Here is a 27,329-nt window from a genome sequence, read left to right as displayed (position 1 = left end):
ACACTTCTTTTGGTTTCTGTGTTTGCAGTGAGAAGGGTGCCTTTTACGCAATAAGCATGCTTACCATTCCCTGCTTCCACGCATCGCAATTGGCAAAGCTATCCCTCCTGTGACTCTTGATCTTAGATTTGGAAACAGTTAACATAAAAATAGATTGTAGTTGATCTTTTCAAAACAAAACAAATATTAAAATATCAATAAAAATTATTTATAATTAATTTAATTGAACCACAAATATTTAACTTTTTTGAAAGGTCAAACTTTAGTCGTGTCTGGGTGTCTCTTTGCGCAAAACAAAAAGTACGCATAAAGGGTATTGTAAATTGTATTTATCATCACATTGTTTTGTTCGCTGTGTACGCATATCAAATACTCCTGGCATTGAGCATTGATCATCAGAAAACATACGGACAAAAAGTTGAGCAAAAATCATAATCTATAAAGTGTAATGAATAATGGAAGAGTATTAAAATCCCTCCCTTCCTCCCTCACTATCTCTCACGTGTATTGCATTGCAATTCCTTGGCATTGACCATCATAGCCAACTATCACATTATTACAAAATACAAATAAAACTAATGTTTGCTCGATTTCAAAGCAACACTGATTATGGACTAGTATAATAATATCACCCCCCCTGCAACAAAATTATACAGGTGATCCGGTGAATTTAATATGAAACCTGCTACTTGTTTTTATCAAGAAATTATGTCAATTGGACTAGTAATTCAAAATTTTAATGAGAACCAGACTTGTCAAGTTCTTCCAATGCTGCCCACAGTTTTGGATCATCATAATCCTTAATCAAAAAGGCAGGTTTTGCTCCCATAAGCAAGTCTTCTGGGTTTCGAGTAGATATACCTATAACAGGCATCCCTGCAGCCACACCAGCTTTGATTCCTGAAACAGAATCCTGTGGTGACAAAATGGGTTGGTTAGAAGCAGAATAAGAACAAACTCTGTAGCGAGGCGTAGAAAAGAAAACAGACCTCAAATATAAATGTGTGATCCTTAGATGCTTTGAGAGCTTCAAGACCTTTCAAGTAGGGTTCTGGATGAGGCTTGGCATGTTCACATTCATCACCAATAATAACAGCATGAAAGAAATCTGAGAGACCAAGCTTTGAGAGAATGAGTTCTGCATTTGGTCTTGGAGCATTGGTAACTGCAGCTCGCTTCAATCCACGATCTTCAATCCATTTCCTCACTTTATCAAGACCATTCAACGGCTTCAGTTGCTCAGCTGCTAATCTAGATAGTCCATCAAGGAAATATGTTTCAGAATCTTCAAATTTAGTACAATGGGGATATAGTTCGGGGGGGAGGTGAGCAGGGTTTACCTCCGAAACATGGCTTCCTTATCTTCTACAAACTTTAAACCTCGCTCCCGATCACCGGGGAAGAGATCCAAAGCAATGTCATCATTGTGCTTGCCAGCAACAGTCGCAATAAAAAATTCTTCTGTTATAGGATTGCCTCCATTGAAACCAATCTGACAACCACCAACATTTGTTAATGTCTAATATCTATCGATCATGTCCCTAGTCATATGCCAATTTATAAATACAATAAAAGAGTATAGTGATAAATACTATAATATCTATATTCTGAATATTTGGCTTTAAACTTCACTGCAAAGAAAAGAAGCACCACCTCTTGAAGCATTTCACGAAAAGCATAATAGTGGATTGGGTCAGAATCACAAAGAGTTCCGTCTATATCAAACAACACTGCTTCAATTGGAGCAAGTTTGGTAAGAGAACTCTTGCTGCTGTCACAACATGAAAGTAATGAGTAACAAGTCGAGTAAATGATAAAACAAGAAATGCTCTATATAATGAATCAACTCATGTCATAAACCGGTTAGCACAAAGATTTTAAGTTTATTGGTGAAAGCAAGTGAATGATTTTTACATCTAACACCCCCCTCAAGAAAGTTCCCTTTGGAATAAAGTATGGATAGCTTCGAGGCCTACCTTACTTGCTTTGAAATTTATATATTATATAAAAGAATGGAGATAACAAGGACTGAACTGTAAACTATATGGCCATCTTATAAAGAAACTAACCACAATATATATATATGTAACAAAGCAAAGCATATTTAAACTAACAGCATACCATCCCCTCTGCTGCTAGTTAAAGAAGAGAGCGGTGAGGAAAATACAAAAAAGAATCGGACATGTCACACTTCACACATGATGCTTTCACTAGCTTGGGCATTGAGTGTTGAACCGCTACTTAATTTGGTAAGTGATTAATGGATATTTCTTCAAATATGTAAGAATAGTAGGGCATTTGATCAAAATTTGGAAACGTTACAGACGTGACGTTTCAAGTTAATGAATATTTACAAAAATACACGACTACATCAAGATTTGATACTTCGGTTGAAGCTATAGCAACTTAATTGATCTCGCAGTTAACATTAACACTACTTAACGAAAACACTAAATATAGTTTGAGGTAGTTAGCAGAAGAAAGTATAAATAGTTCACTGCAGATCCCTAAATTCTATGCATCTTCAATTATGATCTTTAAAAATAATAACAGTGCGAGGAATCTAGCATGAAATAATCTTATTATCATGAAAAATAGGAATAATAACGATAGAATGATTAGTAAATCAATGAAAGAATGATGATGATGATGATGATCTTGTAATTCGAAAATGAAATCAAGAATATGAAGGAAGCGTTACCTTTCGACGGCATTCTCGGAAGTAGCCATGGTTTAGTTTGTTTCTCAAAGTTAGCTTCGTGTGTGTGGTGAATGAATGAGAGCGAGTTAGGTAGTTATTATACTTTACCACGACAAATCGAATCCGCCAAAGAATCAAATTCACATGCCGCATATGCCACCACCCACTTATTATTCTTTTATTTTATATATTTTTCATTATTTGTCTATGGAGGACAAAATTTAACTTGTCTTACTAGCCTGTGGTGCAGATGTCAGTTTCGTTGGGACAATGCATAAAATATATGTAAAGGTCGGGGTTCAAACCTTGATCACTACAAAAAAAGAAAAAAAAAAAAACTGTAGTATAGAGCCAAAACATCAAAAGTGAGGAACTCATGTTTGAATTTTTATCTTTTGAACAATTCTTAACCAGATTTTACTTGGAATAATTCTTAGCCGAATTACACATCCTCACATGGTTAAATTGTAATTTGCACTGTAATTTGCTTCCTTTGCACCTTTGGCCCTCTTTTCAATAAAAAATAAATAAGTGTAGCATATATGAGACTCATAATCACATGTGTTCTGTTTTGATGAATTTGAAACTCATAATCGCTCGTTTTTCTCATCATGTAGTGAAAGATATATGGAGCGTCTATCTTCAATTGGCTTGGCTAGAATCCGTCGAGAGGGGTATGAGGAGATGGAGAATTTTATGTCATTTAACTCAATTGTATAAGGAAACAAGAATCACAAGGTATCTCATCGCTTTTGGCTATCAACTTGGTGGTGTATTTGGTTGGAGAGAAACAATATCATATTCAACGGGAAGTTGGTCAATCTGAATGATGTAATCGATAGTATCAAGAGATAATATCATTGGTTTGACTCATTTAACAGATGGCGGAGACATTTTATATTGGTGCAACAGTCCTCTCATTCTTGCATTCAAAGCTTGTAAAAATAATGTTGTAAAAATCTAAAACACTATAGAACCTTTACATAGTTCAGTCACGTACAGTTCAAAACAAATAAAATGAAGCATAAAGATCAAAGAGCACTAAGATAAGGCACATTCAGCAAGAACATCCACCAGACTGAGGTTGAGACTCATGGCAGCTAGAAGATTTTAGGTTCACATCAACCATATCTTCTCAGAGTGCAATGAACATAATCCAATGTCAAGTTTGACAATTTTAATACAATAGTACATTATCGCGGCATAACCATAACCAACTAATAGAATTTTACTACAAACAACTTCTATCAACCCCTCCCTCGCACAGCTAAAGTAATCTTTGAATTTTTCATTTAATGTTGTAGAAAACTATAGAGAAACCTACATAGAGCAAAAAAGCACAACACATAATGCTACACGGCAACACAAGTACAAGATAAAGTGTGTTCAACAAGAACATCCACTTGATTGAGTTTGAGATTGAGCATTCCCAGATGAAGACTTTAAGTTTACATCAACCAAGTCTTCTTGTTTTGCAGAAGATAGTGTTTCCATTCCAGGTAATGCAGCAGCAATTTTCCGAAAAAGGGCCTGTAAAGATGTCCAAAAAAGTATTAGAACTAAATAAGATTGACATTAGTTATCTCCCTGATAGAAAAGTAAAAAAAAAATATGATGCAGAAGAATGGTCATGGATTGAGACTAAATTGACAAATGCAAGCAAAATGAATTTTAAAGGTAGCTAGATTGAAGAACAATGATGGAGTGAAAATCACTAAAACTATAACAAGTAGACAGTCGATAATAAGAGGTCCAAATAAGTAGAAACAGAATCCAATCTCATAATTTTGTATAGTTCACTTCATTCTGGTGGAAACAGAATTTACTGAATACATGTGGATAGAGGGAGAAAAGGGAAACAGAGCGATTACTGCAGATGTATGGAAAGAGGGGAAAAAGTGTGCCCAAGTTACCTTAATATTAAATCCAGCTTTAGCGCTAGTTTCAATAAACATGACATTGAGCTCACGTGCTTTTGCTTCCCCGTCCTCTATGGAGACTTGTCTGCAGACCCGCACAAAGAAAATGTAGGAAAACTGAACAGTTAGTTTCAGATGGTTAGTAACAATAGCATGCATCTCCATAAATATACAGCCAGCAGTTACTATGCATGTAAAACATCTTTAGGGTCAAATTAGCACAGAACAAAACTGAGAACTCTTTCAAACATGAAATGAAACTAGATTAAGGCTTTTCACCGATGACCAAGACTATCTTCTATGACAGGATTCAGGATTAGGATTAACCTGCATGCAATGCATCATTTTAGACTTTAACTATTAAGCAACATTCTAATTTCTTAGTATGGTCTCCAAGATAGACCAAGTAGCCATATCTAGTTTAAGTTGTAACCAAGAACAGAAACAGGACCCGGCTAAATGAAGTACATGTGCAAAGATGGAGAAAGTATGCATTTTGGCAGTCAAGTAGTAAGCATGCCTATATCCCATGCTAGAGGATCTTGCCTTGGTAGAAAAGGAAATAAGAATTGTCAATTCAAAGTAGTTTTCCAACTCCAAACCCAATACTTTAATTATTTTGAACAAATTATATGTGTGCAGTGGCAAGTACTTATTCATATGTCAGATGTCAAGGGTAATAGGATAATATACAGGAGAAAAGAGTGCCATGGAAAGAAGCAAGGAAAATCAGCAAGTGCAATCAGTTTGAAAATTTCCTGAGAGATTCCGATCACAAGATAATAATTTTCAGCAAAAATAGTTGTGGTTTAAGAAAAACTAGCCAAACAAGTGGTTAATTAGGTTATTATGCATGGTATGGTTAATGGTTCCTATTTGGAATTATCTTTACCAATAGTTCCTAATTTTAATTCTACCTTAAACCGTCATTTTCATTCATTGCCAATTACCTCTTTTCAACGAGATCAGTTTTGTTCCCAACAAGAACAATAATGACATCACTGCCTCTCTCTGTTCGCACCTCTTCAATCCACTTTGTTGTATTTAAGAAAGTCTGTCGGCCTGTACAACAAGATCAGGTTTATCAGAAAATGTTATTCACAGAGATCTTAACAGACATTAGGACAATGTATCATTCATTCACATAGAGAGAGCGATCGTGAATGGAGGTTCGGTGTCATGGTTTGTTGTAGAGTAGAAGGTTGGTTATAAACAGAGTTAAAGAGCTAATTAGGCATGGCAACAAAACTCATATCCACGGTTACCCGCCCGAACCAAACCCAATTTGACGGGTTTTCCCCGTTTTGATTGGGTTTGGATATGGGTATGGGTTTTCCCCGATTTCAAAACACGGGTATGGGACGGGTAACGGGTATATAGGTTCCCACCCCAAACCCATACCCATACCCGTCCCAAATGTAAAAAATTACTTTATGTTGATATGTCATGTTATTTTGTTTGATAATTGTCATGTTAATAAAAACTACCATTGATATTTAAAGGATCAACTAAATCATTCCGTCTATCAAATGTTAAAGTGAGCATATTGTTGGATAATGTTTTACAACGTTGCTCTTGAGGATGCAAAAAAACTTCTATTTTTTATTAAAAAAAATTATTCGATATGAGAATCGAGTATGGAGACGGGGAAGGTAAAACCCGTCCCCACCCCGCCCCATTGCCATGCCTAGAGCTAATGCACTTTATCATTATGCTACTTTCCTTAGGATATGTTTAGGAGATGGGTTTTGCAGAGCTAACTAAGTCTGCATATTGATGTATATTTGAGATTTTCAAAAAAAAAAATTAAGGAATAGCATGATAGATGATTACATAATAGTTCAATATCACTCAATTTCGTTTTAGAAACATTGTGTAGCTTCCTTAATTTAAAATGGAAAAATAAGTCCTTCCCTCCTCTCCATCCAAACACACTTTAAGGTATAATGGCATCCTACTGCAACAGCTCACAGAATTTGAAATAATGTTAAGTTCACAGGTTTACTATCAAAATGTAAAAACCAATAAGAAGCTAACAAGAAGCAAAAGCTGTGTCCAACCAAAAAGATTGTGTGTAAGTACAATACAATAGTAGGAGAAAAGAAAACAAATCCCAAACAACTTACTTGCAACATCATATACAATAACGGCTACGGATGAGTCCCGGATGTAGCTTGGAATAAGACTTCTAAATCTTTCCTGTCCAGCCGTATCCCTGTCAGAACAAAATGAAAGGATGAACAGTTCAAAACCAGAATCCAAAAAAAAAGTAAAATAAATAAATAAAATAAACTTCAGCACTAAAAATATAAGTACTGACGCAGAAACTAAATATTCATTAGTTAAACACTTATTAACTTCAGTACAGGAAACTGAGGAATATTTATTTCCCTATCATTTTTATAGTATGAGATGTTGATCCAGTATCATAATTCTTACCACAACTGTAGTCGAACGGTTCGATCTTCAAGATACATGGTTTTTGATAGAAAATCAATACCAATTGTTGCCTGTATGAAAAGGAAAAGATGATAATAAGTTAAGGAAATGGAAGTGCATAAAGCCACAGAGCCTGCATATCTGTAACACTTAAATTATTTGAGCTTATCTAAGATATTATCTAAGATATAAGCATCTGTAAGCTTGTTTAGAATATCTTATGAAAACAGCTTATAACATGTTTGTAGCCTATTTTTAGTTTATCTCCATAAGCTCACTATGATAGGTTAAAAAACAGCTTATACATAACTTATACATAAGCATTTATATGATAACTATAAGCACTTAATTAAGTTGGTTATGGAAACAGGATAGTAAAAAGTCATGTGAATCTGAGCTTATTCAACTGGATTATTACAAGCATGCAATCTCCGTACAAAACAACAACTCAACGAAATCGATTTTAGCATGCAATCTTCAACCGTGATGTCAGTGCAAATCGCATCAGGCGTATTTGACAGTAAAATTGTGCTATTATTGAGGATCATAACACGACCGCGATTTCAAATCTTATATGGATCAAATTATAAGAGAATGAAATGAAAGATATAAAACAGAGGATGAGCGGTTAATCATTTTTGGTCAGAGTAGAGTCAATATAATGAATTAATAGCTTGCAGAGTTGAATGAATGAAAAAATCAAATCGAAGAGCAATGAATGAATATTGAAGAATTGAAAGTGAATTTTTGATTGAATCTGAGAAGGGTACCTGATAGGTGTTATCAAATTTATCGTACATGAAGCGAGTGATGATGCTGGTTTTACCAACAGATTGGTCACCCAAAAATACCAGTTTGTACTTTGCTAATGCTGATACTGGCGCCATTTTCAAATCCAATTAATATTGTTTCAATTAGGGAAAGATGATGGCGAGATAAACCCTCCTCCTCCTCCTCCTCCCTGGATCGAATCGGGGTTGATCTCGTTGGGGTGATTGACGGGCACAATACGGAGAGGAGAGACAGAGTTATAGCCATTTCAATTTACACGTTATATTTAACTTCCAACTAGCTCCATCGACACTTCCAAGATTTGATTTCGAGAACTAATATTATTATATTCTTTTCTTTTCTAAAAAACAAAAAAACATTTTCTCAATTTTAAATAATAACCGACAACTAAATGGTACTCCCTCCATCCTATAACAAGTGAGTCTTTTTTTAAAAAAAAAAATTATATGCATTTTATTTTTTAATACAAATTAATTACTCTATCCGTCCCAGAATATAAGACCATCTCCAATGGCCAATTTAATGAGACATTCAACACCAATTTCCCCTCCAATGGTGTGTTTAAAGTGTGTTGAATGGTGGAAGAGAAGAGAGAGAAGGTGAACCGATTCAACACAATTGAACCCTGCCAGGCCGGACACATGGCGATGCGGAATTGGCCCAAAACGGGCGCGTGCGTTACACGCGCAGACAAGGCGCGTGACGCGTCAGACGTGCGGAGAGAGAATGACTTTTTGGATAGATAATGACACGTGGCGCGTTTTAATTGGCTGTCCGGATTCTTATCATTTTAATAATTTGACCTCAATTATTTCGTTGTAAATTAATTTTAAAAAAAAAAAATTACCAAAATTCATGATTTTTTTTCCTCTATAAATAGAGACTTGGATCATTTGATTTGGACACAGAAAAAAAAACCAAGTTTTTCACTATCTTCATCTTATTATTATCTTTCTATTAGCAAACTAAGTGAAGTTTTAATCTTATTTTTTGTGAAATGGATCCCAATAATAACCATTTCAACACCCAAAAATTTTCTAATTACCCATATAACTACGAAAATCCCAACAATTATCCAAATCCAAATCAATTTTATAACCAACGTCCTCAAAACATACATCAAAACGTACCTAATTTTGGTTTTTCACCAAATTTCAACCAGTCATCCTCTGTTCCAAACTTTCATCCATATTATGGATCTATGATGAGATATCCATCTCAAACACCCCCGTTTAATGGTTATATGCCAATGGGAAATGAAAATTTTCCTAGTGTTGATGCAACCCAATATCCTGAATTTTCAACACAAATAACTCCTGGTGGCATGGCAGTTGCTGATGAAGTCACTCCAGAAGATTCAACTCCTAAGAGCAAGAGAAGTAAGGAACCAGCATGGAACACTCAACAAAATTTGGTTCTAATTAGTGCATGGATTAAATATGGAACAAGCAGTGTTGTCGGGAGAAACCAGAGAGGAGAAACATATTGGGGTAAAATTGCTGAGTATTGTTCATTCGATTCTCCCCGCGATCTAGTTGTCTGCCGAAACCGTTTTAATTATATGAGCAAAATAATAAATAAATGGATTGGTGCTTATGAAAGCGCTAAGCGTATGCAAGGAAGCGGTTGGTCGGAAGATGATGTTTTGACAAAAGCGCAGGAATTATTTGCAGGTGGGAAGAATATTCAATTTACTTTGAATGAAGAATGGCACGCTCTCCGTGATCAACCACGTTATGGTAGTCAGATGGGAGGAAATGTTGGGTCAGGGAGTAGTGGATCTAAGAGATCTCACGAGGACTCTGTAGGATCTAGTGCTCGTCCAATGGGTAGGGAGGCAGCTAAAAAAAAAGGTAAAATGAAAAGCAAGGGCGAGACATTGGAGAAGGTGGAAAAGGAATGAGTTCAATTCAAAGAATTAAAAGAGCAAGAGATTGAACAATTGAAAGAGTTAAATTTGGTGAAACAACATAAAAACAAGTTGCTGCAAGAAAAGACTCAAGCTAAAAAAATGAAAATGTATCTAAAGTTAAGGGACGAAGAGCATCTCGATGACCGGAAGAAGGAGCTGTTGGAGAAGTTGGAGCGTGAGCTGTTTGAAAATTAATTTTAATCAAATATTTGTTTGTATTCAGTCAACATTATCAGTGTTGTCTAGTCCCGACTGTTTGCTTTAATATTTGTCAGTGTTGTCTAGTCCGTAGTGTTTGCTTTAATAATTATCAGAGTGTTGTCTAGTCCTCACTGTTTGCTTTAATAATTATCAGAGTTTTGTCTAGTCCCCAATGTTTGCTTTAATATTTGTCAGTGTTGTCTAGTCCGTAGTGTTTGCTTTAATAATTATCAGAGTGTTGTCTAGTCCTCGCTGTTTGCTTTAATAATTATCAGAGTGTTGTCTAGTCCCCGTGACTTATTTGCTTTAATAATTATGTCCACTGTGTGCCCATTATTTCACCTACTATAACTTATTTCAAATCCGTCAGTGTCCACCACACAATGTACTTATATATAGGGACTCATATCTACTTTCAATTTCACAAGTCTCATTAAAATCTACTTCCAATTTCACAAATCTCATTCATATCTACTTTCAATTTCACAAATCTCATTCATATCTTCTTCCAAAAAACCTATCAATGGATCCTTTTGATTTAGAAGCCTACTTCCAAAAACGTGATGTTGAAGACACGTATATGGTCAACCGATTTATTCAGCGTCGAAAACAAATAGAGGAAGGTAGTGGATCTCGTAGTAGAAAATATTTCAATAGAGATCATGCAGCTGCAAACCAAAGACTAATTGATGACTACTTTGCCGATGCACCTACATACGACGATGCAATGTTTCGTCGTCGGTATCGGATGCAAAAACATGTTTTCCTTCGAATCGTTGGAGATCTTTCAAGTAGTGATAACTACTTCACCCAACGAATTGATGCAGCCAATAAAGAAGGTATATCACCGTTAGCAAAATGTACCACAGCAATGCGAATGTTAGCATATGGTGTGGCAGCAGATGCGGTCGATGAATACATCAAAATAGGAAGTAGTACAACATTGGAATGCTTACTTAGATTCTGCAAAGGAATCATACGACTCTATGAGGAAGTGTATTTGAGAGCACCAACCCAAGATGACCTGCAAAGAATATTGCATGTTAGTGAAATGCGGGGGTTCCCAGGGATGATCGGCAGTATTGACTGCATGCACTGGGAGTGGAAAAATTGTCCTAAAGCATGGGAAGGTCAATTTACCAGGGGGGATAAGGGAACCACCACAGTTATTCTAGAAGCAGTTGCATCTCATGATCTATGGATCTGGCATGCCTTTTTTGGATGTCCGGGAACGTTGAACGATATAAACGTTCTAGACCGGTCACCAGTGTTTGATGATGTGGAACATGGAAAGGCTCCGAGGGTGAATTACTTTGTGAATCAACGTCCCTATAATATGACATACTATCTAGCTGATGGTATCTACCCTTCGTATCCAACTTTCGTCAAATCAATTAGATTTCCTCAAAGTGAACCCGATAAGTTATTTGCAAAACATCAAGAGGGATGTCGGAAAGACATCGAACGTGCTTTTGGAGTGCTTCAAGCTCGATTTAAAATCATCCGTGAACCAGCTCGCTTGTGGGACATAGGCGATTTGGGTATCATCATGAGGTCATGCATCATATTACATAATATGATTGTTGAGGATGAACGAGATACATATGCTCAACGTTGGACTGATTTTGAGCAACCTGGGGGAAGTGGATCAAGTACATCGCAACCATACTCGACCGAGGTGTTACCAGCTTTTGCAAATCATGTGCGTGGTAGATCCGAGTTGCGTGATCCAGATGTTCATCACGAATTGCAAGCAGATCTAGTGAAACACATATGGACAAAGTTTGGAATGTATCGTAATTGAAGATGATTTGTATCGTACTAAATAAATTACTTGTGTGTTTTATGCTTAGTTTGTTGTATTGCATTTTAAGTTATTTGTGTGCCGCGTGCTTAGTTTGTTGTACTTGAATTTGAAATTAAGAAAATAAAAATAAATTATTTTACAAATTTTTTTCTTCCAAAAATACTAAAAAATAAATAGTTAATTGTATTATTTTAATTTAATTATAATCGATAATTTTATGTAATTATAAAAACAAAAATTAAATAAGAATAAAAAATAAAAAGTGGTGGGGTAGAGTGTTGAATGAAAAACCATTGGAGAGGGTAAAAGTTGAATGAGTGTTGAATAAGAGAGAGAAAATGATGTGGAGTGTTGGGAATTGAAAAAGTGGTGTTGATGGTGAAAACCATTGGGGATGATCTAAGCAAAAATTGATAAACGTAAGTAGAGGTACCTAGTACAGATTTTGAACCGCATACATTAACTTCTGTCGACAAATATTTGCTTATATTTTGGGACGGATGAAGTACTTTTTTTTATTTATAACTCTAATTAATACTGTTTTTTGTCACTCTCAATTCAGGGTACGTCTGTTTAAGTTTTTTTAGGAAAAAAAAATCTATTTTTTGTGTAAAATAAAATCACTTTTGTCATTTTTAAGTGTTTGTTTAGGATTTTCAAAAAAATTATTTTATCAAAAAAATCTATTTTACTCTAATATGAAAAGCTATTAGGATTAACTTTTCTTAAAATCCATTTTTTTCAAAAACAAAGAGGTAAGACATGAACTAGTTAAAAATCAGTTTTTAAAAGAAATCACTTTTTTTGGGTCGTTGACAAACACAAATAGCTTTGGGTTTTTTTAAAATCTCTAGATTTTTCTATCACAAAATCTATTTTTTAAAAGCAAACGTACCCTCAATATCTTCCATTTTGCATTTATGATAATGGTGATGCACCAATACTTGACAAGAACACTTAAAACTGTTTTTCTCTTTTTTTCATTTATACATTTTTCTTAATATGTGTGAAATGAGCAAACAGCTCACTTCATCTGGGACGAATGGAGTAAGAGATTTGAGTCTTTAAGCATGTGGTTGGTTCCTAACTATGAATAATATCTCGTAAAGAGAGAAAAACTTATCTTATGTATTCCACATGTTTTCTTACGAAGATTAATCACTATATTGAAAATTCGTATCGGTATCATGATAACAAAAATAAAATGTCTCAATTTAACAACGAATCTCACTCACTAACAAGTGAGAAGTAAAAATTCATAAATTTGAAGTTGTACACCACCACTAAGTTCAAAAAAGATATCTCACAATTGTGTTTGTGAGTTTTAAATTATATTAATGACTTTGTCTACAAACCCAAACAAACCTGCATTTAATAATTTGTGTTCCTTACTATTATAAATGCAAAGTAATATAATGTCGTGCACATTTTATTAATTAGTAATTTAAAGGTATAATTCTTATGACCATATATCCATAACTCAATTAATAAAGACATCACATTATATATGTAATGATCGACGTTCTAACACCAAATTTTCTATTTATTCACCTTAAGAGCGGATTTTAACCACTGCACTCTTTTACTAAAAAATAAATCAAAAAATACATAATTAATATTATATTGTACTGAAAATTGAAATATTACATTCACTTTAAAACAAACTTTTTTTCTAAAATGACACTTGTGTAGCAATTGAAGTTATAATAGCTTCCACTAATTTTATAATCATTTAAGGTATTTTGGATTATGATATCCTCATTCCTTTAAGAATTAGTGATCAACACTAAAAATAATCAAAGGTCGGTTATGATCAATAATACTTGCTCTTCATTGGTAAATTTGTTGAATTTTTTGTTGTTGGTTTGTTAGGGTTTCGACACCAGGAGCAACCAAAAAGCTAGGTGTCATGCATCTGCAACCTGGCACTGGTATAACTATAGCACGTCGTACATGAAAGATAAATTAAAACTAGTTTCAACTTTCAACTCTTTCAAGTATGTGCATCCCCATCACCTATTTAAAACAAGCATGCATGTGTTCTAGTTTCAACTCCAAGTACTACTAGATCGAGAAATAGTACAAATTAAAGAGCTAACACTGAAAGTTGAAACATACAAAATATAGAAAAGAAATTAACATGTCGGGGGCACAAGTGGATCCTCATGACAAGATGAGGGCGAGGGATTTGAGCAAAGTGGCAAGAGGTGAACAAGCTCCAAGACCTCCCCATGAATTTGGCACCGTTTCTCCACCTCCTCCTCCTTCATCAACCAATAATACTCATGACATCAAGAACAACAACAACAAGGTAGGTCGTATATATACTCTTATTTTATCTTCTTTTGTTTTCAAATGGTGTAGTGATTAGAAATTTACATATTTTCAGATAACTTAGTAACTAAAAATTTACCTCTTAGACTTCGCACCTCACGATAATTGTTCTTGTCTTACTAAAACTGTCTAAGTGTGTGTTTGAGAAGGCTTTTGGAAGCTAGAAACAACTTTCCAATGCACTATTCACACTTCCCAATGCATAAAAAACGTGAAAAAGTAGAAGCTCCAATTTGGAGCTTTAGCCAAAACGTGGTTTAAGTTTGTTGTATCGCATAAACAAACAAACTATAAAACCAAGTGAGTTAGGGACCATGGTTTGGTAGTTTGTATGAGTTTAATTATTATTATTATTATTACTATTATTGGTATTATTATTTTTTATGTTTCAAATTTCCTTTGTTTTTAGAAAGGGGCTCCATCGTGTATATGGGTGACCAACATGGCTAGTTTTACATAAATTTAGAGTAACATTTTTAAAAAAAATAAATAAACCATCGGACATATTATTTTCATGTTAATTATCTCTACATTTCCTAAAAAATATATATACATAGTATAATGATAAAACGAAACTAAAGTATTTTAATAATTGCCCTAATTCTCTATGATATTGGGATTTTTTTAAGGGAATTCTCTAAGATATTAGTATTATTATATAGAAAGGTTTTTGACCACGTAACAAAATAATGCTCTAACGTACAATTAAAAGCAAATTTTTTATTTTGGTTTGAAACATAATATCTTAAGGGTTTTTGACCACGTAACAAAATAATGCTTTAACGTAAAATTAAAAACAAATTTTTTATTTTGGTTTGAAACATAATATCTAAAACTTTTTAGTAGAATTATATGTACAAAAAGAATTTGTTTTGTTCATAAGCCTTACTTTCATAACCCATAAGCAGGGGGAAAATGCACGGACAGCTGAAAACGGTTCGGAATCACCATCCAATAATTATCAAACACGACATTGTTATGTAAAATATGTGGAATATCAAAGGTAAAGTGAGTCATGATCCTTCTCTCATTGTATTGATAAATATTCAGAAGCATCTAACTCACAAGACCCATTTGTGTGTGTATGAGATCAGGTGTATTCAACAAAAGGGTGAAAAGGCAAACGAATGTGAGAAAATTGGCACACATTTAAGGTCCATGTGTCCAACTAAATGGGTGAGTAAGATATATGATTGGTTTATGTTTATCACACAAAAAATTCTAATGAAATTGCATCAATTAAGCAATTTTTCATTGCACTACAGCAAAAGAATAATGATTCATTGATTTCATTCTATCTTTCTTTTAAAATTATTCAAATGATGAATCCTCGTTTTACTTATTTTAAATTTTATTGTTTTTTGCAGATTTCAGAATGGGATCAAGAGAGAGAAGAGGGGAGGTTTCCTGAAAAAATATAGGTTAAAAAAAAAGACATTGTATATTGACAACTTATTGAAAAGACTTGCATATGTTTCATCTTGAATATGTTTTATGTTTTTCATCTTTGTTTCAAGCAATACTGCGTAATATAGTGTTTCATCAAACCTCTTTGCTCGGGGTTGTTGATCTAGACTCTAGAGACTTTGAGAGTCCTGGATGAAGAAATAAAATTATGGCCTTATAATTATTTGAATATATTTCTCTTTGTATTTTTTGTTATAAATTCGTTAATGATTTTTTCATAATTAATGTTCTTTAAAAGTATTTTCAAAAGAAATTAAAGTATGACTATTTTGTGATGTAGTAGATCGTAAATAAGTTTTTAACAATTTTTAATTTTGAAAAACTTCATTTTATAGTTGTAACTACATCAATTTTAGGAAAACAGTTCAATGTCTTCAATTTTTAACAATTTCAATTCGAAAAACTTCATTTAGTAGTTGTAGTTAATATTATTCTAGAGTCGCGTATGCAGTTCTCGTGAGCTTAGTTCAGTTGGTATGGACAATGCATAATATAAGCAAAGGTCTGGAGTTCAAATATCAGCCACCACCAAAAAAGAGTCGCGTATGTAATTAGAAAAATGGAACATTGTTTTTAATTGATGTTGATTCAACTTTTAAAACTTAAAACCTCTCGAATAATTTTTAATTCTTCAAATAAACTACCTTCGAGATCATATAAATCATGATGCTTTAAGAATGTTGTAAGTTTGGTTCTATGTATCCCTAAGTGGTTACAAAATCAGAGTTATGTGGTTCTCTCGTAAATTTAGATGATGTTTAAAGGAAGAAGTAAATGAGTTATGATGGTCTGGATCTCCTTATTTAAAAGGGAAAGCAATTGGACCCATGTCCAATGGGTACCCACAATGGGTAGGATAAAACCATGCTTTTATGGGTATGGGCATGGGTACGGGTAATACCCACAAAATTAAATGGATATGGGCACGGGTAAAAGTATTATACTGCTCAGATCCGCAACCCCGCATATACAAATTTATATAATATCATAAATTATTTATCTATTTTTGGTGTATAAATAATTAATTTATTTAGCTATTTAAGTCTAAAGCTAAACTTAAATCAAACAACTGTTTGATACAATAATAACTCCATCATGCAGGTGTATAATATTTTAGGGATATTTTGGATGTTTTCTATTTGACTAAATACTACGATTCGTATTTTTTTATGAGTTAATTTTAAAAATTTGGGATCGTAGTTTTATTTCATTTGTGATGTTTTTTTTGTCTTTTCATAGTTAAAGTGCGGATAATGGATGCGAGTATGAGCACTTAGATACCCATAGGTATGGGGAAGGGGACTACAGTTGTTGCCCACGAGGATACGGACACGGGTACGGATATTTTTTTATAAATGCAGGTATGGGGACGGGCACTGTTGTACCCTACCTATTGGGTAGCCATTGCTATCCGATAACTACGGAAGTAGTGGATAAGTGGAAAGTGAAGAGTTGAGGATCATGTGGAGTCTTCCACTACTCATGTCACATGTATTGTATGTGACCATAAGATTAAGGTGTGAAATATTATCACAATATATTATGAAATCAAATAATTGTTATTAAGTTTCATTAATAATAGAAACATTGATTGTAAATCTTGTATATAGAAGAAGTACATGTTTGAATACAAGGCAAGTGTTGTCTAGTTATCCAAATAATATTCTACTCATGTAATAAACGTGAGTATAAGGCAAGTGCTGTCCATTTATCCAAACAATATTCTACTCATGTAATAAATTGAGTCTCATGATCTTGATAATCTCATCAATAACATATATAAAAGGGATTGAATGAAATTTGAACCTTGTAATGTCCAAAATTTTGAATTAAGAGTTTATGCCTATTTAAATTTATTTTTAAGATATTATGCAATGATATGCATGCTTCTAAAAACTAAATAATTCTAATATAATTAATCCGCCACTGAGGCACCATAAAAAATATCTGATTTTAACCTGCCTAAGAAATGCACATGTTATTTCATGATGATAAAACTAAAATTAAATTCTATCACCTAGGCAAATACACGGTTAAGTGAAATATCCATCACTTAGACAAAGAAAATCAAATATTAACACACAATCATGTACATCATATTAAATCCTAGAACTTTGAGTGGGATTAAGTTCAAATTTGCAATACTCATCTCCGTATTCAATATGTTTAAGTTGGATTAAAGATTCTCTACGGTGGAAATTAATTGCAAGCCGTACATTTAGTACAACTTTGACTAAAATACCGAATATAAAGAGAATGTAAGGTGAACAAAAGAGTAAAAATATATTAGAGCATTCACATCCATACCACTCATATCATGAGTGGTATAAATAGTAGATAGTATCATTTTTGTACCAAAAAAGAGAATATAGATATCATTCAATTCTAATTATTTAAACCATTCAATTACTACTCATCTAAACCATTATTACCCTTATTTATTTGTGTTGTGTTTGGATAAGTTGTCTCATCTCATTTCTTATGCGGTGGAAGCTGGCGATTGGAAAGCTCTTCGTGCAGGACGAAATGGGCCTTTGGTGTCTCATTTGATGTTTGCCGATGATTTGTTACTGTTTGGTGAAGCTACAGAGATGCAAATTAATTGTGTTACTAAAATTCTTGGGAATTTTTGTAGAATGTCTGGTCAACAAGTGAGTGAGTAATGAGAAGACCAGCATATTTTTTTCCAAGAATGTTAACCGCCCCACTAGGGAGAGATTAATTCATTTGTCGGGTGTGCCATTGACAGGTAAAGCTCCTAAGAAAGAAGATTATCGTTATGTCATAGAACAAGTTAGTTATAAGCTTGTGTCTTGGAAAGCTGACCATTTGTCTTTTGCTGGGAGAGTGACTTTGGCAAAAAAATGTTTTAGAAGCTATTCCCATATATATCCAATGATGACTTCAATCATTCCCGAATCTTGTGTTGATGAAATTCTTCAAAGGATACAACGCAAATTCATTTGGGGGGAGATGAATAATGAGAGAAAATATCATGCAGTTGGGTGGGACAAAGTCGTTAAGCTTAAAGAGTTGGGTGGTTTAGGTCTTCGTCGGCTCGATATAATGAACAAGGCTTGCTTGTATTCTAAAGTTGGGTTGGAAACTTCAGATCGGTACTAATGATCTTTAGACAGAGGTGATGTGAGGGAAATATAGGCGTAATGTGCATGGATTGAACCTGGTCTAAGAGTAGCAGACTTGAATATTACCATTCCAAGTGCCTTACGTGATGCTAAAGTTTCAGATTTATTAGATAGTAATGGAGCATAGAATTGGGCTTTGTTGAATCATTGGGTACCTGAAGACATTTTGGACAAAATTGCTATTATATTGCCACCTGAAGATGAGGAAGGAGCTGATTCTTGCAATATTATAGTAGCAGATGCGGGACAATTTTCAATTGCTGCTATGATAGAACTAATTGGAAGGAAATTTGGAATTTAAAGGTACCGGAAAGGGTGCGCCATCTCATTTGGATTTTGCACTACGACACCAATTACAATAAAAGTAGAATGGGTTTGGGAAGTTCAATGTGTGGTTATTGTTGTAAATTGTAATGTTGTAGAGGATACATTGCATGTTATGCGAGATTGTCCTCTAGCTATGTATCTTTGGTTAAATGTAGTGCATTGGAGTGCTAGAGGTAATTTCTTTATGGGAGATTTAAAGCATTGGATTAATTTTAACATGAGTGACGAGGATTGGAAGAATTATTGGGCTATAGCTTGCCATTCTTTGTGCTTGTTTGGTACCACGTTTGGCAGCCTCAAACGCGCGTTTGCTTTTTCAAACGTGGTTTCATCATACTTTTTGCTGTTTGGGTAACTTCATAAGTGATTCCATCAAACGTGAATACAGTCCCAAACCCACGTTTATGAGAAGCGACAATTATGAGCTTTTGCGACGAATAAACGCAATTTTGGAATTAATTTTGTGGTGACAGTTTCGTTTTCCCTAATTACCCATGATTTCTTTTGCACCTTCCTACAGAGTTGTAAATCTTTTCTCCCGACGGCGCTGCTTCAACTCTGCAACCTTCAGAGCTCTCTCTATTTCTCTAGGTTAGAGAAGAAATTGAAATTGGGCTTCAAACGCCCATTACTTTCTTATTTTTATAAATACTTTGATTAATCCTTTGAAGTTTAAATAAAACATTTGACATAATTTGGTAATTAATATGGGTAAACAAATTAATATAATATATCTAACTAAAAAATTATACATATTTATACAAAATATTTTTATGGAATATGATTTTTATTTAAATTAATAATGCAACAAAATTTGAATAACTATATATATAAAATAGAAATGAAATCTAATCTTCAATAAATTATTAATACCCATTTTGGTAATTATGCATTCAAAATCAATTTTTATCAAAATTATCCAAACAACGTGATTTTATAAGAATCACTTTTGACTTGATATTTATCCAAATATAATCAATTCACACTCAACTCACTTTTAATCAAAATCAATTCTGCCGAACCAAAATCAATTCTCTCCCCATATAAAAATGATAAAGTTAGTAGAGTTGTTATTAGTCCGCATCGGGAAATGGTCTTCGTTGGCTGGAAACCACCTCCAAATGGTTGGGTTAAGTTAAATTCTGATGGGTCCTGCAAGGATAATGGCATAGCTGGTTGTGGTGGTATTATCCGGGGAAGTGATGGAGAATGGTTGGGAGGTTTCGCGAAGAGAATTGGGAAGTGTAGCGCTTACATGGCAGAGCTATGGGGAGTGTACGAAGGGTTGAGGTATGTCAGAAGGCTGGGATTTCAAGCTATAGAGGTGAAGGCTGGGATTTCAATATTTCCCCTCTCCCCTTTCAATCCAACCCAAACGAAAAACAACTCATGAGTGTTAATCGTGATTGAAAAATGACGATCTTTTGGAGACAAATCTGAAACCCATTTTGCCGTGAATAAGAGCGAGGACGGCAGAGACTTATCTAAAACCCATTTCACCTGCACCGTCGGATCTGGAACGAAACGAGAGAGGTCAGAAAGCTACCCACATCGCTGGAAAAAGGTGTTTGGATTTGATTGAAATGTTATAGAGAGGTGTTTGAATGATGAGTACCACTGAGCCGTCGGAAGCAAATTATGAATATTGTTGGTGGAAATGGTGAAAAGACTAAAAAATGAAGAAATGAATGGATAGACAGGGACGCCACACTTTCTAATCCAAAAAAGTGATAAGTCTATGGATGCGAGGATCGCCACAAGAAATATGATTTTTTGATAAGATCAAGAATGGTTCAATCCAGAACCACAAGAGACAAAGCTCTCAATACACATAAGTATAAAATTCTATAAAATTCAACTTTTTTTATTTCATAGAGAAAGTTACAATTTATAGAGTTCTCACAAAGTAACCTAATGGACTCTAATAAATTAAAATGACACTTAATAATTCAAATAAAGCAAATAAATGGCATATTAGAGTAAACATTATTTTCCTAATAATAAGAAAGGCTTAATACATGCTTTGGTCCCTTAACTTATTTTCGGATTTCATTTTGGTCCCCTAACTATAAAGTGTCTCAATTTGGTCCCTTATGTCTTCTGCCTTTACCTATTTTGGTCATCTCCGTTACATTTTAACTGTTTGATTTATTTTTCAAATAGAAACCGTTGGATCATGTAGGTTTATTGTAGCCTACAGTGTATGATTAACACCTGATTTTTTTAAGCAAAAAATATATAAAAAATTCATATTTTAATTATTCAAGATTTTTTTTTCAAAATTAAAAAAATTTACGAAATTTTTAAAAAAGGTCAGTTTTTTTTTTCGAAAAAAAAAGGTTTTTTTTTTATTTTTTCCTACAAAATATTTTAATTTTTAAAAATCTGGAAAAATATATAAAAAATTCAGATTTTAAAATTAGAAGAAAAAAATATTCCAGAATTTTTATAAAATCTTTTCTAAGATTTAAAAATTTAATTTTTTACGAAATTTCCAAAAAAAAATGTTTTTTAAAATTTTTTCTGCAAAATTCTGGAAAATATTTTAATTTAAAAAATCCAGAATTCTGAATTTAAAAAGGTCATTTTTTTTCGGAAAAAAAGGTTATTTTTAATTTTTTCTACAAAATTCTGGAAAATATTTTAATTTTGAAAAATATATAAAAAAATTCAGATTTTTATAAAATATGAAAAAAAAGTTATTCTTGAATTTTATAAAATCTTTTTCAATATTTGAAAAAAAATAATTTTATTACGAAATTTAAAAAAAAAAAAAGGTCAGATTTTTTTTTTTTTCTACAAAATTCTGAAAAATATTTTAATTTTTAAAATTCTGGATAAAAATTATTTTAAAAATATATAAAAAGATGTAGATTGATGGTGATTTTAAATTTATATTTTTAGGAAAATCAAGAAAATAGAAATGATTATATGTTGTGAGTCCATTGTATACTTATGTACTTTTTAAATCTAACCCTTGATTTCAATCTTAAATGACATGTGGACAAAGGTTAACTATTTTTGAAAACAAACTAACAGAGATGACCAAAAGAGGTAACGACAGAAGACATAAGGGACCAAATTGAGACACTTTATAGTTAGGGGATCAAAATGAAATCCGAAAATATGTTAAGGGACCAAAGCATGTATTAAACCTAATAAGAAACTACTACGTAACATTCAGAGTCCAAAAGGTGTGAACAACTTGCCAAAATGTGACTTGGTCCTTTCTTTTCTTTAATAACGGTCCAATGGGGAGAGAGAGTCTGCTGCCATGATTCATAACCATCAACTAGAATGTCCATATGCTACTAGTGGTAAAATGTGACCTGATTGTTCCAATTCTATTCATAACCGTATGATTTCCATTTGCCTTGTAAATAATGATATTTTAATGACAAATCATTGACCAAATTATTCATGAGATATCTGATATGCTTCCAAAAGACCCTCTACACGTTAATCAACAAATGAATGCTATGAGAAACTGTAGAGCAATGCATTAAGAGCATGAATTGGATTATTCAGCAACGTCAACCTTTCAATTAAAAATCCTTTTTAATGTCAAATGGATTATTAATGTCCAAATGATGACATTTTATGATGAAGTTCCACCAACAAGCTTTAGTCCAATTTTGTAACTGAAATATAGTGATAAAAACGTGAGCTAACCAAAGAGTTCTGCATATTCAAGAGCTGATTTTTACGACCAACATGTTTTAAGCATTTCAACTAATTTCGCACAAAAGTTATCACTGCATGACTTGCAATTAAAAACCGTGAATAAAATATTTTTTTTTTATATGTTTCTTTCCACATCTCATCATTGAGGTTCTGGAGAGAGGATTAGTGTCTTTTCTAAATCTAAAAAAACCCAGAAGAAGAATCGTAGTTATGTTGAAGAACATAGCATGAAGAAGAAAATTTTATCCTGTTTTGTATTTACGTTGTTAATTTTTTTTTTTTTTTTTTATAAGATGTTGTTAATTAAAAAATTATTTTCTCTGTTACCTATTTATTTTATAAATGTTAATATAATTTAGGGTTAAATATGTTTTTAGACCCTATAAATATACCAACTTTTCGTTTTAGTCCTTCTAAAATTTTCCTTCAAGTTTCAGTCCCTATAAAATTTTCAACTACTACTTTTGGTTCCTATTTTTAATTTAATTTTTGTATTTTTTAATAAAATTGTACAGAAATGTGTAAAATATTCTTAAAAAAAATTAGAATTTTTTAACAAAACAAAAATTAAATATGAATTTTTAACCGTAAAAAATATAAAAATTCATATTAAATTCATGTTAAAAATTTCTAAATTTTTTTTGAAGTGATTCTTATAATATTTTGAATTTTTACGGGAATATTTTGAAGTGAATTTTTAAAAGAGGGACCAAAAGTGAAGATTGAAAATTTTATAGGGACTAAAAGTTGAACGAAAATTTTAGAGGGACTAAAATGAAAAGTTGACATATTTATAGGGACTAAAAACATATTTAACCCTATAATTTATAATTGCCACGTGTGCAGTTTATGCACGGTCAGCGAATGCCATGTAAGCAAAACTACGCTAAATCATCATTAAAGTGGGGCCAAAGACAATTTTAAAAAACAAAAAATTTTGCATGGATGAATTTCAAAAAAAAAAATTACCAGGGACCAAAACCCAAACTCGCTATATTTGTAGGGACTAAAAACATATTTTAGCCTAAAAATATTTGTTAAAGACTCAACGACTTCAATGATAGTAAACTAAAAAGAGTTTTCAAATAAGTCAACTGTTGTGTACTTAAATAAGTTACCAACTGCTTTCTTTTTTATTTTAACCGTGAGACATGTTAGTTGTTAAAGAGAGATACGGTCATTGTATAGTTGTTGGTAACTAATAGTTACTCGTTTCTTTCTTCATCCTCCGATAAAGTACTTAATAGTTTGAGGTCATTATTAACTAAATGGTTAATAGTGTTTTTCATCCTTGTAATATAAGTCATTTTCGTCCCTGTAAAATTTTCAGTTTGATTTCCGTCCTCGTAAAAATTTTGTATATCCACCTAAAGTGCAGACTCTAGGGACAATACTCCACTTTAATCTCCATCAAAGGACAATAGGACTGTGCATGGCTGGCAGGTTAGCTTCTAAGCTTGTTGCATATATCGTTTGTTTTCCATCTGCTTATTATGTAACTTGAAGCTTGAGTTCTCTAGTACTAGTATATATATAAAAATTCACAATTTAGTCATGTTGCTCACAGCATGGTAAATATATCTTCAGTCAAATTTGTGTCCTATCTTAACTTTGTTTGCCAGCTTTCAAAGTTCATGTTTTTATGGGGTTAACTTATGTCCACCTGGCTGCAGGTTCCTAATTCATTGATTTCCTTGGTGTCATCGATATTGAGGAAAGGTGAAGATGATATAACTCAATTGTATGCAAGGAGGGGCCTGGGTGGGACGTTTGACCAGTCAAGATGTTATTAGTAATCTCTGCTACATCTATAGAGCGGCAAGAAAATTGGAAAGCATGAGGCTTACTGCAGGTTCATGTTTGGTGCGCTTAGTTCGTTTTAATCCTCCTAGTATTCAGTCTGTTATAGAAAAGCTCTCTTTCAAGGACTTAGCTTCTGCTCTTGTCAAAGGCAGTCCACGAGTGCAGCAAATCAGCTTAAATCTGCTTAACACGACAATGCTTGGAAGTCATATGATCACAAATGTTGGAAGATACCTTATACAATTTGCAGAGGATAAGAATCTGATCCCGAGTCTTCTCGCTCTTGTTGAGCAGGGCAGTGAAGTTTTAAAAGGAAAGGCACTTGTCTTTGTGGCTCTCCTCTGCAAGCACGGTAGGAGGTGGCTTCCACAGTTCTTTTGTAGCCATAAGTTACTTTCAGTGGTCGACAGGCTGGGAAAAGATAAGGATGCCCTTTGTGCGGCAGTGTTTAGATGCATTTCTGCATATTGTGGCATCTACTATTCCAAGTTTACTGGATATAATAACCGGAGATATTCAACAAATGATGGGAGGAAGGCGCCATGGACAAATCTCTTCCCTTACCAGCAGATCTGCTCCAAAATCCAACATTCATTTGTTTCCTGTTGTCCTTCATCTTCTTGAAAGTTCAGCTTTCAAGCACAAAGTGGCGACACTTCCAGTACTACGTCAGCTGGCGAATCTGATTAAACTTGTGGAGGCACCATTCCAGGTTTGTGACTCAGCTGTTACATCTTGTTTCCTTTAATCATATGTTTTCCTTACATCATGAGTTCTGTCAGAGTGGAGCTGCAAATTTTTGTTAAATATTTATTGGGAAAAACTCATGTCTCACATCGGATAGATAAGACTTTTGATAAGAGTTTACATAGAGGAGACAATCCTCACCTTATGAACCGGTTTTTAAGGATGAGGTAGGCCTCCAATTTCATTAATATTAACTGTGCTAAGATGTAGTTGCTAGATCATTTACTAATGAGATGAGATGTCTATTTTAGAATATAATGTGCTGATCTCAACATATGTCTTTGTTTATTGATTTCCTTTCAGGGAAGGATGAGTTAGGCCTCCAATTTCATTAATATTAACTCTGCTAAGATGTAGTTGCTAGATCATTTACTAATGAGATGAGATGTCTATTTTAGAATATAATGTGTCGATCTCAAAATATGTCTTTGTTTATTGATTGACTTTCAGGGAAGAGATGACTTCCAGATAACCCTTCTTCGAAGTTTAGAGTCTCTCACGGAGAAATCTTCTGTAATCCTTGTCAATCCTGACATTTTCTTACGTGAAATTCTCCCTAGTTTGACAGTTCTCTACAAGGGTAACAAGGACGGTGATGCCAGATTTTTGTGCCTTAAAATCTTTTTCGATGTAATGATTATTCTCTTGAGTGAACCAGTTGAGGAAGAGCAAAGATTGAACGATCTGAAATTCGTATCAAATACACATTTTCTTCCTTTCTACCCAACCTTGATCGAAGATGAAGATCCTATTCCTATATTTGCACATAAGCTTCTTGTCATGCTACTAGAGTTCAGTTTTATTTCAATTCCGGACATTCTACACCTGAAGACAATTTCACAATGTTTTGAGTTCTTTCTTGGTGATCTGTCAAATGCAAATGTGAATAATGTTAAGCTTTGTCTCTCTCTGGATTCTGCTCCTGAAATGGAGTCCAAGTTACTCTCCCAATTGAAAGTTGTTAGGAGGATTGGCAACTTTCTTGAGTTTGTATGTGCAAAGGGTATGGAAGAGTTGCTGGAGCCAACTCTTGGGCTGTGCAGGGACTTTCTAGCACGTTCTGTCAGCTGTACAAAAGGCTTCAGCTACACAACAGAACCAGCTCCCTTAGGGGACTGTCCTCCTGAGGTGAGTGGCGTTATTGATCCCCAGCAATGCATAAGAGATATAGCAGACTTTGGAAGCAATGTTGGTGTCTTCCTAGAGTTGAGTGCATCTAGAGAGACCAGTGTTGCTGATATAGCTTCTCAGTGTGTGGTTTTACTGCTTAAGGCTGCTCCTAGAGAAGCTACCACTGGTCTACTAACCAATTTCCCCAAGGTCACTGTGATCCTAGAATCTTGGAGTAAAGACACCCCTCACTTAACGATGCAGTCGTGCAGAGAATGCTTCATGCTTTAGGTTATGCTTGCAAGCAGTACTTATTGCATGCAATGATATTATCAATATCTATATCAGAGATTTCAAGAATTGAAGTGATAGTTTCTGAACTCAATAAGTCAAGTGTGCATGCTTTAGCCAACACTGCTCGGTTGGCAGCCTTGGAATTGCAGCGGTTACCTCGCTGCATTTGAATCTGAATAGTTGGTAGTATCGTGTTATGGTTGTCCATTTCTTTTTTGACAATATGATTGTCCTATTCTAGTTGGTGGAATTTGCAACTTCTCCACTTCTAAGGTATTAGTAAATACCCGATAAAGGTTAAGTATTTTGGTGAATTTCACTCAGGCTTCACTGTACTTCTATGTAAAGTTTGTGTACTCTGTATCTTGGAAAATATTGTTATATAAATTAACGAATGCCCCTCCTCCTCGTTCTATTTTTGGGTTGATATCCATGTTTTTTTCACTATCCGTGTGTAAGAGAAAATTAACGTGACTGAAATAAAAAAGGTTAACAGTGTTTTACCCCCGTAATATATGTGATTTTCGGTTTTACCCTCTGTAAAAAATTTTGTTGGGATTTCGTCCCTGTAATTTGAAGATTTTTGGTTTTGGATCTTCATGAATTTTGGCTGTACAAAATCGAAGATATGATAGGGGGTAAACCG

The 27,329-nt window shown here is 33.7% G+C and overlaps 5 protein-coding genes and 1 pseudogene across 6 annotated transcripts; 4 read left to right on the top strand and 2 right to left on the bottom strand.

Moving 5' to 3' along the window:
* Window positions 1–418: 418 nt before the first annotated feature.
* On the bottom strand, window positions 419–2,861 carry LOC11439431 (haloacid dehalogenase-like hydrolase domain-containing protein Sgpp). 2 transcript variants are annotated; one of them, XM_003611379.4, is made up of 5 exons: window positions 2,702–2,861; window positions 1,654–1,768; window positions 1,341–1,492; window positions 990–1,251; window positions 419–913 (listed from the first exon to the last, which is right to left on the bottom strand). In XM_003611379.4, the coding sequence occupies exons 1-5, from the start codon at window positions 2,728–2,730 to the stop codon at window positions 737–739; spliced, it is 735 nt and encodes a 244-aa protein (XP_003611427.2). In that variant the 5' UTR covers window positions 2,731–2,861; the 3' UTR covers window positions 419–736. The 2 variants fall into 2 exon arrangements, with proteins under 2 accessions (XP_003611427.2, XP_024640187.1); XM_024784419.2 differs by having other exon boundaries at window positions 1,654–1,771; window positions 2,702–2,856.
* Window positions 2,862–3,640: 779 nt separating this feature from the next.
* LOC11438461 (ras-related protein RABH1b) lies at window positions 3,641–8,104 on the bottom strand. Its single transcript, XM_003611378.4, has 6 exons — window positions 7,830–8,104; window positions 7,060–7,130; window positions 6,747–6,835; window positions 5,571–5,682; window positions 4,615–4,705; window positions 3,641–4,231 (listed from the first exon to the last, which is right to left on the bottom strand). The coding sequence occupies exons 1-6, from the start codon at window positions 7,944–7,946 to the stop codon at window positions 4,088–4,090; spliced, it is 624 nt and encodes a 207-aa protein (XP_003611426.2). The 5' UTR covers window positions 7,947–8,104; the 3' UTR covers window positions 3,641–4,087.
* A 951-nt stretch (window positions 8,105–9,055) lies between these two features.
* LOC112421941 (glutathione S-transferase T2-like) lies at window positions 9,056–9,754 on the top strand. Its single transcript, XM_024784151.2, has one exon. It carries the CDS (start codon window positions 9,056–9,058, stop codon window positions 9,752–9,754), a length of 699 nt encoding a protein of 232 aa, XP_024639919.2.
* Window positions 9,755–10,487: 733 nt separating this feature from the next.
* On the top strand, window positions 10,488–13,728 carry LOC112421940 (uncharacterized). Its single transcript, XM_024784150.1, has 2 exons — window positions 10,488–11,386; window positions 13,644–13,728. Exons 1-2 carry the CDS (start codon window positions 10,488–10,490, stop codon window positions 13,726–13,728), a joined length of 984 nt encoding a protein of 327 aa, XP_024639918.1.
* A 5-nt stretch (window positions 13,729–13,733) lies between these two features.
* LOC120580579 (cytochrome c oxidase subunit 6b-3) lies at window positions 13,734–15,591 on the top strand. The gene is made up of 4 exons (XM_039834505.1): window positions 13,734–14,082; window positions 15,014–15,108; window positions 15,200–15,281; window positions 15,473–15,591. The coding sequence occupies exons 1-4, from the start codon at window positions 13,912–13,914 to the stop codon at window positions 15,524–15,526; spliced, it is 402 nt and encodes a 133-aa protein (XP_039690439.1). The 5' UTR covers window positions 13,734–13,911; the 3' UTR covers window positions 15,527–15,591.
* A 4,544-nt stretch (window positions 15,592–20,135) lies between these two features.
* On the top strand, window positions 20,136–27,002 carry LOC112421746 (serine/threonine-protein kinase RUNKEL-like; annotated as a pseudogene).
* The last annotated feature ends 327 nt before the right edge of the window (window positions 27,003–27,329 follow it).

The sequence above is a fragment of the Medicago truncatula genome, chromosome 5, assembly GCF_003473485.1.
Source record: "Medicago truncatula cultivar Jemalong A17 chromosome 5, MtrunA17r5.0-ANR, whole genome shotgun sequence".
NCBI classification, from domain to species: Eukaryota; Viridiplantae; Streptophyta; class Magnoliopsida; order Fabales; family Fabaceae; genus Medicago; species Medicago truncatula.
This window is presented reverse-complemented; position numbering and strand designations above follow the sequence as displayed.

What these genes read in the sequence shown, in the direction of transcription:
- LOC112421940 (XM_024784150.1), top strand. Translation starts at nt 10,488, where the DNA reads ATGGATCCTTTTGATTTAGAAGCCTACTTCCAAAAACGTGATGTTGAA. An exon ending in CCTCAAAGTGAACCCGATAA is followed by an intron (nt 11,387 to 13,643) that starts GTTATTTGCAAA and finishes TTGGTTTGTTAG; the next exon opens with GGTTTCGACACCAGGAGCAA.
- LOC11438461 (XM_003611378.4), bottom strand. Translation starts at nt 7,946, where the DNA reads ATGGCGCCAGTATCAGCATTAGCAAAGTACAAACTGGTATTTTTGGGT. An exon ending in AATTTGATAACACCTATCAG is followed by an intron (nt 7,131 to 7,829) that starts GTACCCTTCTCA and finishes CTTTTCATACAG; the next exon opens with GCAACAATTGGTATTGATTT. An exon ending in TATTGTATATGATGTTGCAA is followed by an intron (nt 5,683 to 6,746) that starts GTAAGTTGTTTG and finishes CTTGTTGTACAG; the next exon opens with GCCGACAGACTTTCTTAAAT.
- LOC120580579 (XM_039834505.1), top strand. Translation starts at nt 13,912, where the DNA reads ATGTCGGGGGCACAAGTGGATCCTCATGACAAGATGAGGGCGAGGGAT. An exon ending in TCAAGAACAACAACAACAAG is followed by an intron (nt 14,083 to 15,013) that starts GTAGGTCGTATA and finishes ACCCATAAGCAG; the next exon opens with GGGGAAAATGCACGGACAGC. An exon ending in CCATGTGTCCAACTAAATGG is followed by an intron (nt 15,282 to 15,472) that starts GTGAGTAAGATA and finishes TGTTTTTTGCAG; the next exon opens with ATTTCAGAATGGGATCAAGA.
- LOC11439431 (XM_024784419.2), bottom strand. Translation starts at nt 2,730, where the DNA reads ATGGCTACTTCCGAGAATGCCGTCGAAAG. An exon ending in TTCGTGAAATGCTTCAAGAG is followed by an intron (nt 1,493 to 1,653) that starts GTGGTGCTTCTT and finishes GGTGGTTGTCAG; the next exon opens with ATTGGTTTCAATGGAGGCAA. An exon ending in AAGGAAGCCATGTTTCGGAG is followed by an intron (nt 1,252 to 1,340) that starts GTAAACCCTGCT and finishes TGGACTATCTAG; the next exon opens with ATTAGCAGCTGAGCAACTGA.
- LOC112421941 (XM_024784151.2), top strand. Translation starts at nt 9,056, where the DNA reads ATGAGATATCCATCTCAAACACCCCCGTTTAATGGTTATATGCCAATG.